Here is a 17,654-nt window from a genome sequence, read left to right as displayed (position 1 = left end):
AATTTCCAATGCAATTTTAGTTTTTATCTTCCAATTGTATCCTTCAATTAATATTCTTAATTTACTATTTCTCTCACCTTGCATTAATGATAATAAGAATACACTAGTATCAAATAAGGATAATTTGGTAAAGTTATCATTACCTTAATCTGTGTGAAAGTATAAATTATGACACTTATTTTGGGACGAGGGAGTACTAATTATTACACCTAGGGTGCAAAAACCCAGGAAACGTTGTAGGAAATAAAATAATACATAGAAAAAAGGAAATCCTTGTCGGGAGCAGACTAAAATGGGTCCAGTTCCTTAGCAAAAATTATGGCAGTAGGATCGAACTTCCTCGCATGCTACACGACTTGGTCACAAACCCCCAAGCATGACCTGCATAGTCTGCTGAAGGGAAACACATAATGCATACTTTAGATTGGGAACTTCGTCTTTAAGGGCTTTCAGGGTCTCAGCATGAGCGTCGACTTTCTGAAGAAAATTCTTTTGGTGCTCCTCTGATTGTCGAGTCTTCTCCTCAACAGCATCAGAGGCATCCTAATACCGCTTCTCTGCCAATTTAAGGGCATCCTCCAACTTAGTTACCCAAGCAGCTTTAGTAGTAGGGGAGTCGTGGATTTTTACCTCCTCTTGCAGAGAGTCACCAACTCTGACCTACTCCTGCAATGCAACAAGTTCCTCATGAAGAGTAGAACACCCTTGTTCCATAACATCATATTTCCCTTTCCAAGTGTCCCCTTCATTGGTGGTGTTTCCAGGAACCAAGACGTCGCCTTTTCCTGTAGAAATAAGGGAGAATATAGAAGCAGCCTGATACATGTTATGAGTAATATCAGATACAAGTTCCATTTTATACCTCTATGAGAGATTTTGGACAAAGAATAGATCCGACATCGAGACAGTAATAACAGCCTCCTCAGGAGTGCAAACAGACCGATAAGAAAAGACGTCTGACATCTGCATGAAGGGAGTTACCTCCCCAAAAGAACCATCCCCGACAACACGAGTTCGTTTTAGAGAACCCTATTTCTGAGGGGATTGTTGATCTTCATCGCAGACCCTCTTTGTTGAAACTGGAGGAGGAGACAACTCCCCAAAGTCAAAGTGGTCGCAACATCCACAAACTTATCTACATTGGGTGCAAAGGTAGAAGTTTCAGTAGCCGATATAGAAGTTAGGGACGGAGCATGGGCAGTGGCCGGAGGAGGAGGCACCACGATCTAAATACGTTTAGCATTTGCAAGGTTGTATAACATCTTCATCTTATTCACCTTTTCCATATTATCTACAAAAAACAATCACGCATGTAAAAAAAAGCACGAGGACTTCGCTCTGACCAAATATTTGTTTCCTCTCCTCCTAGCTGATTGCACTCACAATAACGTAAGTGTCAACTCTATTTTTTCTCACCTCGGTATGGGGCATAAGGACCTCAACACGTTTAACTTTTTTGCCAACATTTGATAAAAGAAACTTCTAATAAGCTGGATGAAGAAGTTCCTTCCTCAGAGGAACTTCAGATACTCTTTATGATTCAGAATAATAAAATAAATGTATGATTTCTGATCCCAGGTGATTGCAACTAAGAGGAGGAAGATGAGAATCAGGGGATATCCCCATTATAGAGGCAGGCGAAGTTTCGCCTTCATAGTCACTCACTAGGTCAATCTATTATCACTCATCCTGACTAGAAAATAGGAGTTGATGAAGATAAAAGCTTGAGTTTAGGATGATACCTGGTTATGTGAGATTGATTAAACAAGAGAAGAGGAAGAAACTCAAATATTTTTAGCAAGCCATTGGAGTTCACTTCTATTGATAGAGTCAGGGTAGAGGAAACAAAACTTTTTTATGGAAAAATGGTCGTAAGTTTTAATGCCAAGAGTTGCAAAAACTTTCAAACATTCAATTTCCACTATTTATAAGCTACTGCAGATGAAGGATTCAAACTAACTAGAGAGAGAATTTACAAGATCAACAACTAGGTTTTCCCTCTTGGATACATACCAATTTAAGTGCACTCAAGCACACTATAAATTGCGCCATGCCCTAGCTAGTCACGTCACCACTCGTATTAGTAGAAGGCTATGAAAAATTATTTATAAATTATTAAATTGATAAACTTTCCTATATGAAATTTTAATTTATTTAGTTCTGACATATCATTTTTAATGTTTAATGAGTAATTTTTCATTGATTGCAAGCAAATAAATAGTATTTTAACTTATTTATGTATTCATTTTATCATAACTCTCTAAACATACATTTTCTTTTTCATCATCTTATATTATTATTACTCTTATACATATTTATCTTTCTTTTAACTTTATTTCTTTTACTTTATATATTTTTTTAACAAATCAAACACCTTGCCATGTTATAAAAAATCAAGTTCTTTAATGCTTTTAAATTATAAAACTTAATAAATGACTATTTTAAAAAAATTTAAAATTACATAGTCAAATTCAAATAAAAATTATTAGAACTAAAGTCAAAATAAACTCTTATTTATAAAGGCCATTTGCATATTTAAATTTATATAATATCAAAATATTAATATTTTGTTGTATAATTAAAAATAAATTATATTAAAAAAAAACAAATGTTGTTAAATAATATATATCGTGACTTTTAAAGAGCAAATCAAATTTTGCAAATGAAAATTAAATGAATATTGGGCCTAGGATTTATCCACTATGTGACCTATAAAAACTCAAAACAATCCTTATTTCAAACCATCTCCTCTGAGTTTGAAAGTTTCTTTATAGCTTCTTTTTCTCTTCTCTTCAACCTTCAAAGGTTAGCATCATCTTCCACTATTATTTCGCAATATTTTTTTTTTATTTCTCAGTTTTTATTGCTCGTATTTTGAATGTTCTATATGCAAGTAGTGATATAATGATATTTCTGTGAAAATTATAACAACGAACGACATTCAAACTAGTGAAAAAAAGTTTTACTTTTTTTCATTCAAACAATCAAAGTTTCGTATTTGTATTTATTCGAATAAATTTACTATCACACCAAAATTTTAAAGTGGTTATTTTTTTGACAAGAAATTCCTAAATAGTTATTAAAGATATAATATTTATAAATTTGATTTTTTATTTATTTTAGAATCTTCTAAAATATTTTTTCAATAGAATTGAAATAAGTTTTTGATAAAAAATATTTTTAAACAATTAAATAAGATTAATTTCAAAACACTAATAGATATGTTATGAACCATTGAATTTTTTTTAGTATCAATTAATATTATTTAAAAAATATATTCTTAATGAATAAGATTTGCACATTAAATATTAATTAAGACTGTATTAACAAATCCATTAATTTATAATCTAAACAAATCAAATATTTTTTTTTATTTTATGAATTTATTATTTTATTAATTCTTAAAGTAATCCAACGTTAATAATATAAAAAGTTTAAACAAAAATAGAGTTTATCATTATCATTATCATTCTCAAACATGAAATTTTAGTAACAATAAAATTGTGTCATGTGCAGATTGATAGTTTTTTTGATATGTCTTTACGATCAGAAGCTCCTGATATCAATATTGAAGCTGAATATTGTCCTGAAGCTGTGATTGAATGGTACCGTTTAACAAGACAAAAAGATGGTAAAAAAGTTGTTGGTAGAATGGTTTTGAGTTTGAAAGCAAAACAACATCTTGTTTTTTTGGGTTGGAAGCTTTGGTATGTCGACAAAAAATGTAAATGGGAATTGCGTTATACTTGTCCTACCACTGGAAAACATTATATCACTCTTAAGAATGCATGTGAAAGGTGTATTCAAGATGGAAGTTGTTCCATCAAACCGATGAAGTCAAACAAACGATTGAGAGATTCTAAAGAATATGATCAATCAAGTTCAAGTTCTAGTTCTGATGATGATTCTGATGTTAGTGACACTATAACTTCAACTTCAAAGGAAAATGAGAAATGTTCGAGTCGATGTGAGTCGGGATCGGAAGTTACTAATTCTATGCAGAGTGATAGAATAGGAAAGGTATTAAAGATGAGTGCAATGGAGAATTTTTCAGAAGGTTGTAACAAAAGAGGGGAGGTAATGAATGTGAGTACAAGGAAAAGGTGTACTCTTCTTTATTGGTTGATAGATAATCGAGTGTTGGCTTCGGGGACTAGTGTGTTATGTCGTGGTGGTAATGATATTGTCAAAAAAGGGAATATATTTTGTGATGGTATAGTTTGTGATTGTTGTCGTGATAATTTCACTATGACTGCATTTGAGGCGCATGCTTGTTGTACAAGACGTAGACCATCCACTAGTATCTGTTTAGAAGACGGGAGGTCGTTGTTCGAATGTCAAAGAGAAGCTCTGAGTTCATGTGGTAAAGAGGGGAGTCATTTTGTTGGCGAAGAAAAGATGGAAAAATATAATGATGTTGTTTGTTTAGTTTGTGGTTTAGGAGGTGAGATAATACTATGTGATCAATGTCCTTCTTCGTTTCATCTTGGTTGTTTAGGTCTTGATCGAGTTCCCGATGGTGATTGGTTTTGTCCAACTTGTTGTTGCAAAATATGTCATCAACCTAAATGCAAACATGAAGAATGTGAAGATGAAGAGGATAATGACATTATTGTTATTTGTGTTCAATGTGAGCAAAAATTTCACTCTGGATGCTTAAAGACGATAGGAATTGGTGGCGTGGAGAGCAACGCTAAAAAGAAGAATTGGTTTTGTAGCGTAGTTTGTGGGAAAATGTTCTTGTGTCTAAAAAACATGTTAGGAAAATCGATCAAGGTTGCAAATGATCTAACTTGGACATTGTTTAAGAATGTGAGTAACAGTGATGATGATGGAGATTTTACTTCGGACGAGTTTAGTCAAAATAAGAGTAAGTTGAATGCGATTTTTGGTGTATTGCAAGAGAGTTTCGACCCGATTGTTGATGTTATAACCAAAAGAGAATTGATTGAAGATGTTGTTTTTAGTAGATACTCAGAACATAATCGTTCTAACTTCAGTGGTTTCTATAATGTGATTTTAGAAAAAATGGCTGAAGTGGTTTCTGTGGCAACTATAAGAATTTATGGTCCAAAGGTTGCGGAAATAGTTTTTGTGGCTACCAAAAAACAATATCGAAGACAAGGAATGTGTTGGTTGTTGATGGATGAGCTTGAGAAACACATGACCAACTTAGAAATAAGGAGTTTGATTTTGCATTCCTCTAAAAGTACTATAAACACTTGGACAAAATCATTTGGGTTTGCAATAATGTCGGCTAAGGATAAGTCTCAATTTATTAATCATACACTTCTAGAATTTCAGAATACTATCATGTGTCTTAAATTACTTAATAAATCACTTAATAGACGAATATGACCATGTATTGTGTGATGATAGTTTTTGATGGTAGAAGTCATTTTGAGCAAGTTTTGAGGGATTTATAATGATATAATTACATTTAATTTGTTTTCAATCTTTAAGATAATCATTCATGTTTTGATTATCATCACCATTCCATATTAGTTTTAATTAGGGTGTAAAATTCATTTCACTCTTAATTACTCTAATGCCATATAGAAATTTATCTACATATATCATATCAACACCATTTAACAAATAATATCACAATCATAATGTAAAGGATATACACAGTAATGTATCATCAATTTAGATGCTTATTTTCCTTTTTGAAAAATGATTGTGATTACCCATCATGAAAGGTACTAAGCACCACCACCAACAATCCTAGATCAAATATCGGCATTGAAGTTATTCACTTGAACTAGATCCATCAAGCCATTTTAGTTAAAAGAAAACGAAATCATAGTGGAACAATGACAAATTATAGAGTTTGTCTCCCATACTTTGTAAGCAAGACCGACTAAATCAATCAAAGCGAAAATTCATACCAATTCATCTTATATTTTAAAGCATTTTGTTGATATATCATCTACGCGTAATTGTATAGACTAATTCCTAGAGTCTTATAGGACTCTATAATACGGTAAACTCTTCCTAAGAAATTTAAAAACAATTGGGGTGATACAACTATTGATAATAGAATTAATTTTATTATAATATGATCATAATTATGATTATGATGCTGATTAATGTAGGGCAATTCTAATTAAAAGTGCAAGAAAGAGGGAAATCTCTCTATATAAATGTCTAATAATGAGTATACATTATAAGTCTAAAAACCCATCCAAATTCAAACTAAAACAATATATAAATGTGTTGATATTTACACTGGCATAGTTTACAAGACAAAAGAAAGGGGGAAATCTATCTATTATACAATGTTGGAGGCTTGTTCTTCTCAGCATTTCACATATGCTCAAAAACCATAGCAAACCTTTATTTACAAATCCCACAAACATTCAAGTTACAAACTGCAGACCAATTATATGAACAGGGAAAATATGTCACACGAAAGGATGGCAAACTCAGCTACTCCAGTTATCCTGATCGTCGGGATCTCCTTCGTTCTGCAGTTTATCACATAGTCAGACAATGTCATGTTAAAAGGTGCTCTCACCATTCATATATAAAAGTATAAAAAATAAAAACTGATTCAATGACTGTACCATTTCATCCGCAATTAACCTAGCAGGTGACCATACAAGAATTTGTCTATCATTTCCACCTGTGTACAACTCCTGTGACAATAACAAAAACCGTTATCAAGTACGTGGAGTCTGAATTCTGCAAGCATGTATTACATATATCAACCATTTTTCAATCCAACATAATCTATAGCATATTTATGTCGGAGTAAATTGTGATCCATATTAGGGCCCCTGCTGTTTTATGGCTTGTTATAATTGAGTTGCAATAAATTTAAATGTTTTCTTTTTATGGTCAATTCAGTTTTTGCCAAAAGAATAGCCTCTAACAAGACAAGCAATGACTTCGGAAGAACGAGCATTAACCATGAATGATTTGTGTAGAATGCCAGAGAATAGAGATGCTAAACTCATACTTTGGAAAATAATGAATGATTTCTGTAGAATGCCAAAGAACAGAGATGTTGTATAAGAAGTACAAGGAATTAAATAACGGATGTAGAGTCACGGCCCTCCACCCTGGAAACTAAAAAAAGGAAACAACACTACTTCTATTAAAATAGAATCACAAACAGAAACTAATTAAGATGGAGATATTGTAACATAGCTACCAAATATATCTTATTTCATGAACCAAATAATCCTAAACAAAAACAAATTAATGGGCCAGATTTCCAGAGGTTAATAAAATCAGTCGGTTGTTGTGGTGGTCGGTTCAAGTTGATTTGAGTAATATAAATTTCCTCTTTTTTCATCTTTCTTTTAATTTTGTTCTATATTTAAACATGGATATAGAATGATCATATTTTAGAAAATCCTCATTCAAGTCTCTTTTCTTTGTGATGATACAAGTACAACCAAAGAAGAAAAAGGACCGACGATAACACGCACAATTTGCAACGACCTTGCGTCTGGGTCTCTTTTGATTTTCTTTTGGATTAAACAATGAAATTAGAATAGGAGGATAAACTGGAAGCGGAAAAAAAAAAGGCCATCCATAGGTTGTATGAGTTGATGATAGACGATTAGAAGTATGCACATGTGTGCGGAGACAAGATACCATATAATGAACTCAATTAACTTCAACCAAAAAAAGGCATATGTCTTCTGAGTTCTGTTTCCATTCATCTAATTCATAACCATAAAAAAATACTTTAAACTCTAAAATGAACATGCTGGACCAAACAACCAAACAAATTTCACCGCTTAGATGGTCGACTTATTATGGATTAGGATTAAAAAAATGAACAACCAACTGTTGAACATACCTGATCATGTTGATTAAACCAGCAGGAGTTTACAGACTCATAGTGTCCACGTAGTATCGTGTTTGCATTCCCAGACCACATATCAAATGCCTGAATAATGCAAAAGTGAAATCAGTTTTCCTCATTGTATTCTTAGAAATTAGTTAATTAGTAGTTGTATGGGTGGATTTTAATTTCTTCTGTTGTTAATTTTGTTCCCTTTGTTGTGTTGTTGTTATTGGGTTTGAATACCCATGATCATTTCTTTATAATTGATTGCCTCTTTTGATGCTTCAAAAAAAGTATTCCTAGTTGTATTTGTACGTCTAATTTTAAAGTTGAAATAGGCAATAAACTAAATGAACAACATACTTTCACAACTCTCATGCATGGAACAAAAACAAGGGTCGAGTCTTGAGTTGTAGCTAATTGAATAGGTTTGCTTGTTTGCAAGCGGACTGTTTCATAGTTCACAAGAGTGTCGCAGCCTGACTCAACATCCCACAACCTCAATCTAGAATCAGACCCTGTGATCAAACACATCAATGTAGATATAAGAAATCAGGTAACAAATGATTCAAATTAGCATTGCATAGACACTTATAATTCCAAAATATATTACTGTATATTATCTCTTTAAATTAGCATTCTCATTCAGTTGCTTAAAAATAGAATCACTTTTAGACAGCTCAGTTGGTAGTATAGGGACATCGGGTGCAAGGGTGCGGGTTCGAACACTCGACATCCCACTTGTTCATCTTTCAATAAGGTGGACTCCAGCCACTAGACTACTTAACAAAAAAATTAAAATAAAATCACTTTAAAAATCAATTTTTATTTAGCATTAAGATATAAAATTATAATTCTAGCTACATTATTTGATAGTATCATCTAATTTTAATTAGAAATATTTCTTCCAAACTGCTCTTACCATTTTTGTTATTGGTACCAGTTAAATTTTGCTGCCTCTTGTGTGACTACTAATTGTTGTTTTTGGTCATTAACATTCCCAAGGAGACTTATGCAGCAAAACATTTACTATTGTTATTTATAGGTACTTATCTTCCCTCTGTTGCAGCACTTTCAGAAATATTACTTTATAGTTAACGAAAGACACTACCAATGAGTTATCATCATGTTTATTTTGCGGACTTCTCTCTTCAATCCTTCCTTCCAGATAAATCAATGGATGATAATATATTTTTCCATACGTGATGCCCAAGCTTTTGTTAAATAAAGGTTTAATGTTCTTTATATAGGAATATATATCTTATGTTCTGCTTATGACTTTCAGAGAAGAGTTTTCAACATTCAGTGTACAAACTAGTTATACTGAGGAAAAGAAATCTGTCCAAGACCATGTTTATGTCTTATGATTTGTTCTGAGTATTTATTGGTGTTAGAATATTCATTATACACCAGTGGGAAATCATCATGAACCATTAAATATTAGATAAGCCCAAAGGCGTCCCTTTGATTACCTATAGCAAATGTGAATGCATTGCAGACTGACAGAAGGTAGATAAAGTATTTCCTTGAGAAAATATTTTAAAACAATCTGTCATGTGTATGTTCAGCATAAGAAAAGTGTGTATATTAATGTTTTATAATGGCCTAACGATGATTGTTAACAATTAACAATGAAAAAAAAGGATAATTGTGTATTTACAATTCATGTATTATAGAGCACTGGCTCCAAGAGCTTATATAAATAGGCCAACAAAGATGCACCGGTGTCTATCTATTTCAGGCAACAATTGCTCAATGAATATTATATTATTTTGCACCTTTTTCTTGAGTTGTATGTATCATCTAAAGTTAAACTACACATGTGTACATTTTAAAATCAAATTATTTACAATGAACCACACTTGGTGTTTTATACGCGCACTACAAACAGCTCCTCTCAAAGAACATAAAAGGTTTGAAAGATAAATATATAGCTCATTTTTCAATAAAAAATAAAAGAAAATCAATTTTCTAATTGAATTTGTAATGTCTAACTTCATTTTTTGGATATGACTTGCAATGTCTCACTTTTATTATATTCACATATTTCAAAATAAAGTGTTCTTTAAATTCTCTTAGTCTTGTATAAGACTCTGTTCTTAGCATGGATCTATTGAATAATACACCGTATAAATAATAAATAAACAACCTGCACTTAAGAGATGCATGCCATCCTCTGTTACTTTCAATCCTGTCACAGCACCATAGTGAGCAGTTGCACGATCCTGAGTAGAAATCATTCCTGGATGTAATTTCTGCTTCATGGGTCCCTTAGATGATAGCCTGCCAATTGGAAGTTGTCCACTGCCACTGCCACTGCCATTGACAAATTTCTTCTGTGCAGCACGCATTTTTGTATTTGATTCCTGTGAGTAATAAGGCTTTGGGATTATAACAGCATAAATACTTGCATTGAAATTAAGTACTTGGTGAAATCTCATTCTCAGCTACACAAACAGAATAATCATGACCTGCAATAATCAACTACTAAATCTCGCAAACTATAAACAAGGAATAAGCTAAAGTTAAAAAAAGAAAACCTTAGTTATGACAGATCGTTTGAGTAAAGGTGGACGTCTTCCAAGCTGTGTCCGTGATTGATTTAAAACTTGGAAACAACCAGCACGCCTTATGTCCCAAAAACGTATGGCCCCATCACAACCACCAGTAATCAAGACCCATTCACTTGAAGCAGACCATTCAACAGTCATTACACCATCTGACATCACAGAAATCATGTGATGCAAAAGCCTCCTTTTAATAATATATATCACATCATGTGATAAGAACAATCGCACACACAGACACGACACCTCAATTCCCAGTATGTTATAATTCAATATATTTATCTACCAGTGGCAGAATTTGACATATTTTATGAGGGGGCCAAAATATACATAAATATATTAAAACAGTGGTATAGCCCCTTTGATTTCACCAGAAGTAAGGGGATTGAATTCTTATATTTTGATGTCTTATTTGTTATGCTTGCACAAGGAAAAATAGAGATACAAAAATAGAAACTCAAGGGCTCGAACCTGCATGTTTCTGGTTTAGAACAGTGCTCAACCCTTAAACAATAGTGTAAATTTTATATTATAACTTGCATAATATACTAAAACTTGCTCAACCCTTAAACTATTGTCAAAATACATTCTACGGTCTTTTACATGTTTGCAACAGATTAATCTTTTAAGTTTTTTTTTGTATCAGATTGATCATTTAAGCCATAAAACATGTACACTGTTACCTAAAACAAAGATGCAAGAATCGATTAGTCTTTTAAGTTTTTTTTGTATCAGATTCATCTTTTAGGTTGTAGTTGTAGTTGCTGGAATCAATAAGAATCAATATGGATGCAGGACCCAAAACCCAAAACCCATTTCATCTTTTAGGTTGTAGTTGTAGTTGCTGAATCAATAAGAATCAATATGGATGCAGGAACCAAAACCCAAAACCCATTTCATCTTTTAGGTTGTAGTTGTAGTTGCTGGAATCAATAAGAATCAATATGGATGCAGGAACCAAAACCCAAAACCCATTTCATCTTTTAGGTTGTAGTTGTAGTTGCTGGAATCAATAAGAATCAATATGGATGCAGGAACCAAAACCCAAAACCCATTTCATCTTTTAGGTTGTAGTTGTAGTTGCTGGAATCAATAAGAATCAATATGGATGCAGGAACCAAAACCCAAAACCCATTTCAATTTTTGGGTGTTTTATGGGTTTAATGCATATACCCAAAAATCCAGAAAAAAATTAGAGAAGTTATTGATGAACTACAATTGCCAAAAAAAAAAACCATTTTCTCCTAAGCAATTTCTGGATTTGAAATCCCAAAACTGATAAACATGAACGAGTTTGAAGAACACTAACGGGGCTGGAAGGAAAACTGATAAAAAGATAATGGCGCGCACTTTTATAACTTAAAGGACCAATATGGTACAAAAATAACTTAAAGGTCTAACTTATTAGAAACATATCCTAAAGTACTGCAGGAGGTAACCACCACTACTATCTATTTATTGTAAGAAAAGAAAAGTCTTCCATTAATAAGGCACATTTTCATTCCTTATTTGCACCATCTTAGACATGATCTTTACTTTTGTAAGATTAATTGTGAAACAATTTGACTGACAATATAAGTTAACACTTGTTGTAAGAAACACATAGCATAAATAATGACTCTTGTCAAACAGAAGAGAAATACAGAAAACAGTTTGTCGAAAGTTGAAATGAGAACACCGACATACCTCGATGCCCAGACAAAGTATGAGCAAATGCCCCAGAAGCAATATCACAAAGACGGACTTGAACATCCTCAGTTCCAGCTGCAATAAGCATGTGAGATGTCGACAACGTAGACATTGCAGTCTTATACACCTTACCAGGCATTTTGAAATTCACCACAACCTACAATAGTACAATACAACAAAATGAAGAGTTAAATTTGAGTGTGGAATGTATAATAATCATGAAATTATGATTATAATTAGGTTAAAGAGGACCTGAGTGGTGTTGGTGTCCCAAACATTAACATGATGATCATATGAACCAGTAATGAATAATCCAGTATCAATAGGATACCATATAGCTGAAGAAACCGCAAATTTATGAGCTAGTTCATGTTGCTTATCAACAACAAATAAACAAGTGTGTTTCGAGATAAAACCGTCGCATTGACTCGGTCGTTGAACGTCGTAAACGGCGACGGAAGCATCAGATGCAGAAGATAACAGATATCTTCCCTCTGTGAAATCAATCTGAATTATTAACAGGCAAATTAAGAAATTGTTCGAAGAAATGTGAGAAATGAGAGTAGTGTGGTGAAGAAAGAGAACCTGAATGGAATTGATTGCGCCTTTGTGAGGGGAAATGAGTTCTTTGTGATTTGATAACTCGAGTTGAGAAATGCGATTGGATTTTATGCGATTAGCGAAGGAAAGTGGACGCGATTTTCCGGATTCTCTGTCTCTGATGTTCTTCCACGTATCCATATTCGGAGCATCTTTGATTTTTAGAGTTCAATTTCAAGGAGGGGTGACAGTTGCTGAGAGTACGGCCACCATGAAAGTCGTCTTGGTCTTCTTCCTCCTCCTGCACTCAACCTGCCTGAAACTCAAGTGGGCTCGATTGTTATGGCCCATTAGATTCGAGTTTTTCCACTTTTGTGAGAATTATGTTGGGAATTACTATTTCCACCGTTAGGGGTTCTTCCATTCAAGGTGAAAAGACTAAAATGTCTCGGTGTTCGAAGATGCATATTCGGAGTTATATTTTTTACACATAATTAAGATGAAAATGATGAAAAAAATTTAATTTTGTTAAAATTTGATTTGGAGATGTATCTTCACATGTATAAAAGATGGATTCGGAGATGCATCTCCATGATTAGTTCATTAGTTTGTGAGTTTTTCGAAAATGCATATCCGCAATATGTTTTGTTAGTTCAAAACAGAAACAAGCAAAAATAATAGCAGAGATTCACGACGTTGCAATATTCTTATATCTTCGACTGATCTTTGAATCGTTGCATCCACTTCAATTGGATCCTTTGTTGAGTAACGATAAAAAGTGACTCCACATTACCTTCAATCACCATCCATCTTTAGTTCAAGTATGGTAAACTGTATCTTTCCTTTGTTGTCAATCGATGGTGAACGGTACTCAAGCTTGACGATTCTCTGATTTTTTGAATATCACTAGAGAGTATTGTTGGTGTAAGCCCTAGAGGCAAATACTTTTGGTACTTGTATCGAATTATTTATTAATAATAAAAGGTTTTTTCTTTATTACGTTTGTTTAATAAAGTCCCTAGAATAGCTAGTCCGTTTGATGTATCAAATGTGACTTGATCATGAGATCACATTAAACATAAGGATACTATTCTTAAAGTATCCGTAGTCGAGCTTTATTGTGAAGTGGGATAACATTAAAGCATTAAGACTATTATGTATATAGACTGATGATCACATCTCATGGATCATGGATAAGGAGTTATCAAGTCTTAAACATAGGTATGAATATTAAGAGTAATATTTATACTGGATTGACCCGCTATGAGAATACTATATAGAATGTTATGCAAAGTGTCATAAGTTATTCTCATGGTGATAGTGGTGTATACCACTCTTCGACCTGAAACCACTATGGACCCTAGATGTAGAGTTGAGTGCTTTATTGCTGATCAAACGTTGTCCGTAACTAGATAACCATAAAGACAGTTGATGGGTACTCCACGAAGCATGTTGAGGGACATGAGTGACCTAGATGGAATTTGCCCATCCTGCGTAACAGGATAAATGTCTATGGGCCCAATATTGAACTGGACAAGGATGAAACGGTTTATGCCTTGTGTTCAATATAGACATAAGGGCAAAAGGATAATTATGCACATAAGTATTACCACATAAGGTTTTGTCAGATCACATGATATTTTCGTGTCTTGGGTAGCAGTGATGTGTTGCTAGATACCGCTCACTGTTTATTATGTTAAATGCGTGATTTAATATAATTGCCAACGTCACGAAAACCTATAGGGTCACACACAAAGGACGGATTGATGAGAGATAGAGTAACTAAGGAACACCGTAAGGTACGGTGCACTTAAGTGAATTGTAGAACATCGTAAGGTACGGTGTACTTAAGTAGAATACGAAATATGGTAAGGTACCACACGCTTAAGTGAATTTGGCATATTATAAGATATGGGCCAAATACACTTAAGTGGGCTTTTTAGCTTGAAGCCCACACAAGTGGTTCTATAAATAGAACCCTTGTGCAGAAGCATTCATTGCGGTTGCATTATTTTCGTTTTCTCTCTCTCTCTCTCTCTCTCTCTCTCTCTCTCTCTCTCTCTCTCACACACACACACACACACACACACACACACACACACACACACACACACATACACACACACACTCAAAGCCTTCATTCGTACCAGCTAGCACTGAGATTGAAGGAATCCGTTCGTGTGGACTGAGTAGAGACGTTGTCATCGTTCAACCTTCGTGATCGCTCCGTAGATCTGCATCAAAGGTTTTGATCGTCACAAGAGATCTGCACCAAAGGTTTCAATCGTCACAAGAGGTAAATATTTTATCACTGATCATGACCATTCATAAGGATCACTAAAGGAGAAAATTTTAATTTCCGCTGCATTTTGGATCGCACTTCTCCTTCAGTGGTATCAGAGCCACTTACGAAACCATGAATCGGATAGTTGTTTATTTTCTGTATTAATATGATTAAAAGACAGAATGAATCAATTAATTAAACGAGTAATTAAATTTGGCATCATGTGTGTACGAGTTGGATGATTGATGTTGACTATGCTTCGGAACCGACATTAGTATGGTGAAGCAGCGATACATCGATCGTCCATAGGTTACGCAATTGAGACCGATCAACTTATATATGATATAAGTAATCCTAATGTAAAGTACGGTATATATGATATACTATTTCTGTTTCATTCAATCAAACACTAAATGGTTGTTTTCCTTTGAGCGATCAATGGTCATTTGCTTCGGAATCCGACATTAGTATGGTGAAGCAATGATCTGTTGATCAATCATACTGAATCAACAATCGAGGTGTGTTTGACGGTCTGAAATTGATGCATTAGGTTTAGTGACGACACAAGGGTTGTGCCTTCAAGGAGTTGTGAATTGAGGGTTTGTTGGAACACGTCTGTTGACTGTTTCAAAGCGCTGGTTTTTTGGCCACGTGACGATCGTCATGGACATGTGACGATCGTAACAAGCTGGACGTGACTGTCGTCACATGCTTTGTGACGGTCATCACATTCACAGATCCAAAATTCTAGGCGTTTTTGTTATTTTGGCCGCGTGACGTTCGCCATGGGCCTGTGACGGTCGTAACAAGCTGGGCGTGACGTTCGTCATGGGCTTTGTGACGGTCGTCACATTCACAGAGTCAGAATTCTCGGGGTTTCTGTTTTGTGACTGCACAAGAGTTGTGTTGATGCAAAACAACGTCGATTTTAAATGAATTGTTCATTAAAATTTTCGGACAGGGGCGCTGCCCCCTACGACCTCGCAAGGGGCGCTGCCCCCTTGAACCCCATCCGCTGATCGGTCAGCGGAACCACCGTCCGCTGACCGGGCAGCGGAAACCTCGTTCCCGTTGTCCGGGCAGCGGACCCCCGGCTAACTCTGCGTAGTGTGATCGGTCGCCGAAATGTAATTTGGTTTTAATTAATTAAAGGAATTAAAATTAATAATAATAATGTGTTTATTATTATTGTCTTGTGGTGATCGATTATGGCCTTAGTTATCCTTTATTTTGTTTTGTTTTTTTTTAAATACGACCTACGTGTCGTGCCTCTCCTTTTAATCTCTTAATGTAACTTCTTTTCTCATCTCAATCCCTCGTATGTAAAACGAGTTTCTTCTGTAATGTAATGTTATGAAAAAAGAGAAGAAGACAATGTTATGAAGAAAGAGAAGATTTCAATATCAAAGGAGGACAACCTTGAAGATCAAAGGAGGACAACCTTGAAGATCTTGCTTGGAGAAGCTTAGATCGTTATTAGGTTAGCTTAGGTTCTCTCATTGGCTTGGGAGAACAATTGCGCTAGGGGCCATAACTGTTTCATTATGTATGTTGATGCATGTGTATGTATGTTGATGCATGTGAATATATGTTGATGCATGTGAGAGACGATTTATATGATAAATAAGCCGGTGAGATCAGAACAATTGCAATTCCCTCAAACTAAATATTAAGTTTATGCTTTCCAAGTTTTAGCACTCATCAAGACTAGTATCAGATAATGTAGGTTTCGCCTACGCGAGGTGCATGTTCTATATTAGTAAGGTGCGATGGGATAATTGTAATATCCAACTGCTAAGACAATGGGTCAAACTTAACTAAACAAATTATAATAATATTATATATGTTTGCTTTCCAAGTTTTAGCACTCATCAAGACTAGTATCGGATAATGCAGGTTTCGCCTACGCGAGGTGCATGTTCTATATTAGTAAGGTGCGATGGGATAATTGTAATATCCAACTGCTAAGACAATGGGTCAAACTTAACAAATTATAATAATACTATATATGTTTAGAAGCAAGAGTTGGGAATGATCCATATGATGGATTGGAATAAGGAGTTATTCACCCAACTGAAATTTTCGAGAGTTGTATGAGATACAATTGGAAGGAGTTCCTACCTAAATAACCTAGTTTTGTGTAATCCGCCTACGCGGACTTAGAACAAAGTGAAATATGGATCTCGACCCACTAGAAAATCTTCCAATGGGATTTTCCTAATCAAATGATGAGGGTCATTTGTTTTGAGTAAAATAGTGGGAGCATATTTAATTAAAGGCCTAATTAAATATGTTATTGATACTTATATTTTCATTAGTTCTCATGTAGATTACCATGACAACAAACACCTCTAACAACATTTTGCGATCAATCCTTGACAAGGAAAAATTGTCTGGGACAAATTTTCTGGATTGGCACCGAAATCTAAGGATTGTCCTCAAACATGATAAAAAGTTGTATGTCTTGGAGAAACCTGTTCCTGAAGAGGAACCTCCTAGTTCTGCACCTAAGGCAGAAAGAGATGCTTATAAGAAGCATGTTAATGATGCCAATGAAACTGCTTGTCTCATGCTAGCTACCATGAACTCAGAATTGTAAAAGCAACATGAGAACATGGCAGCGTTCGATATGATCGAACACCTGAAGATGCTCTATCAAGAGCAAGCAAGGCATGAAAGGTTTGAAGTTTCAAAAGCCCTTTTTCAAGGCAAGTTAGCTGAGGGAGCCCCTGTAAGTCCCCATGTGCTCAAGATGATTGGGTATGTGGAA

The 17,654-nt window shown here is 34.4% G+C and overlaps 2 protein-coding genes across 3 annotated transcripts; one reads left to right on the top strand and one right to left on the bottom strand.

Annotated features, from left to right (window-relative positions):
• The first annotated feature begins 3,588 nt into the window (after positions 1-3,588).
• Positions 3,589-5,358, top strand: LOC127079034 (increased DNA methylation 1). The gene has a single exon (XM_051019449.1). It carries the CDS (start codon positions 3,652-3,654, stop codon positions 5,356-5,358), a length of 1,707 nt encoding a protein of 568 aa, XP_050875406.1. The 5' UTR covers positions 3,589-3,651.
• An 832-nt stretch (positions 5,359-6,190) lies between these two features.
• LOC127088019 (WD repeat-containing protein ATCSA-1) lies at positions 6,191-12,969 on the bottom strand. Of its 2 annotated transcripts, none has more exons than XM_051028930.1 (9): positions 12,646-12,969; positions 12,313-12,567; positions 12,058-12,217; positions 10,345-10,523; positions 9,954-10,170; positions 8,168-8,322; positions 7,817-7,906; positions 6,570-6,641; positions 6,191-6,470 (listed from the first exon to the last, which is right to left on the bottom strand). In XM_051028930.1, exons 1-9 carry the CDS (start codon positions 12,799-12,801, stop codon positions 6,429-6,431), a joined length of 1,326 nt encoding a protein of 441 aa, XP_050884887.1. In that variant the 5' UTR covers positions 12,802-12,969; the 3' UTR covers positions 6,191-6,428. The 2 variants fall into 2 exon arrangements, with proteins under 2 accessions (XP_050884887.1, XP_050884888.1); XM_051028931.1 differs by having other exon boundaries at positions 12,313-12,554; positions 12,646-12,674.
• Positions 12,970-17,654: the final 4,685 nt, after the last annotated feature.

The sequence above is a fragment of the Lathyrus oleraceus genome, chromosome 5 (assembly GCF_024323335.1).
Source record: "Lathyrus oleraceus cultivar Zhongwan6 chromosome 5, CAAS_Psat_ZW6_1.0, whole genome shotgun sequence".
Lineage (NCBI taxonomy): Eukaryota > Viridiplantae > Streptophyta > Magnoliopsida > Fabales > Fabaceae > Lathyrus > Lathyrus oleraceus.
Note: the sequence above shows the minus strand (reverse complement) of the source record. Positions and strands in the feature narration are given on the sequence as shown.

Excerpts from the sequence above, each read along its gene's own strand:
- LOC127079034 (XM_051019449.1), top strand. The coding sequence starts at position 3,652 with ATGGTTTTGAGTTTGAAAGCAAAACAACATCTTGTTTTTTTGGGTTGG.
- LOC127088019 (XM_051028930.1), bottom strand. The coding sequence starts at position 12,801 with ATGGATACGTGGAAGAACATCAGAGACAGAGAATCCGGAAAATCGCGT. Across the intron at positions 8,323-9,953 it reads CATGCATCTCTTAAGTGCAG|GGTCTGATTCTAGATTGAGG; the intron begins GTTGTTTATTTA and ends GTTTGATCACAG. Across the intron at positions 6,642-7,816 it reads GGTTTAATCAACATGATCAG|GAGTTGTACACAGGTGGAAA; the intron begins GTATGTTCAACA and ends TTATTGTCACAG.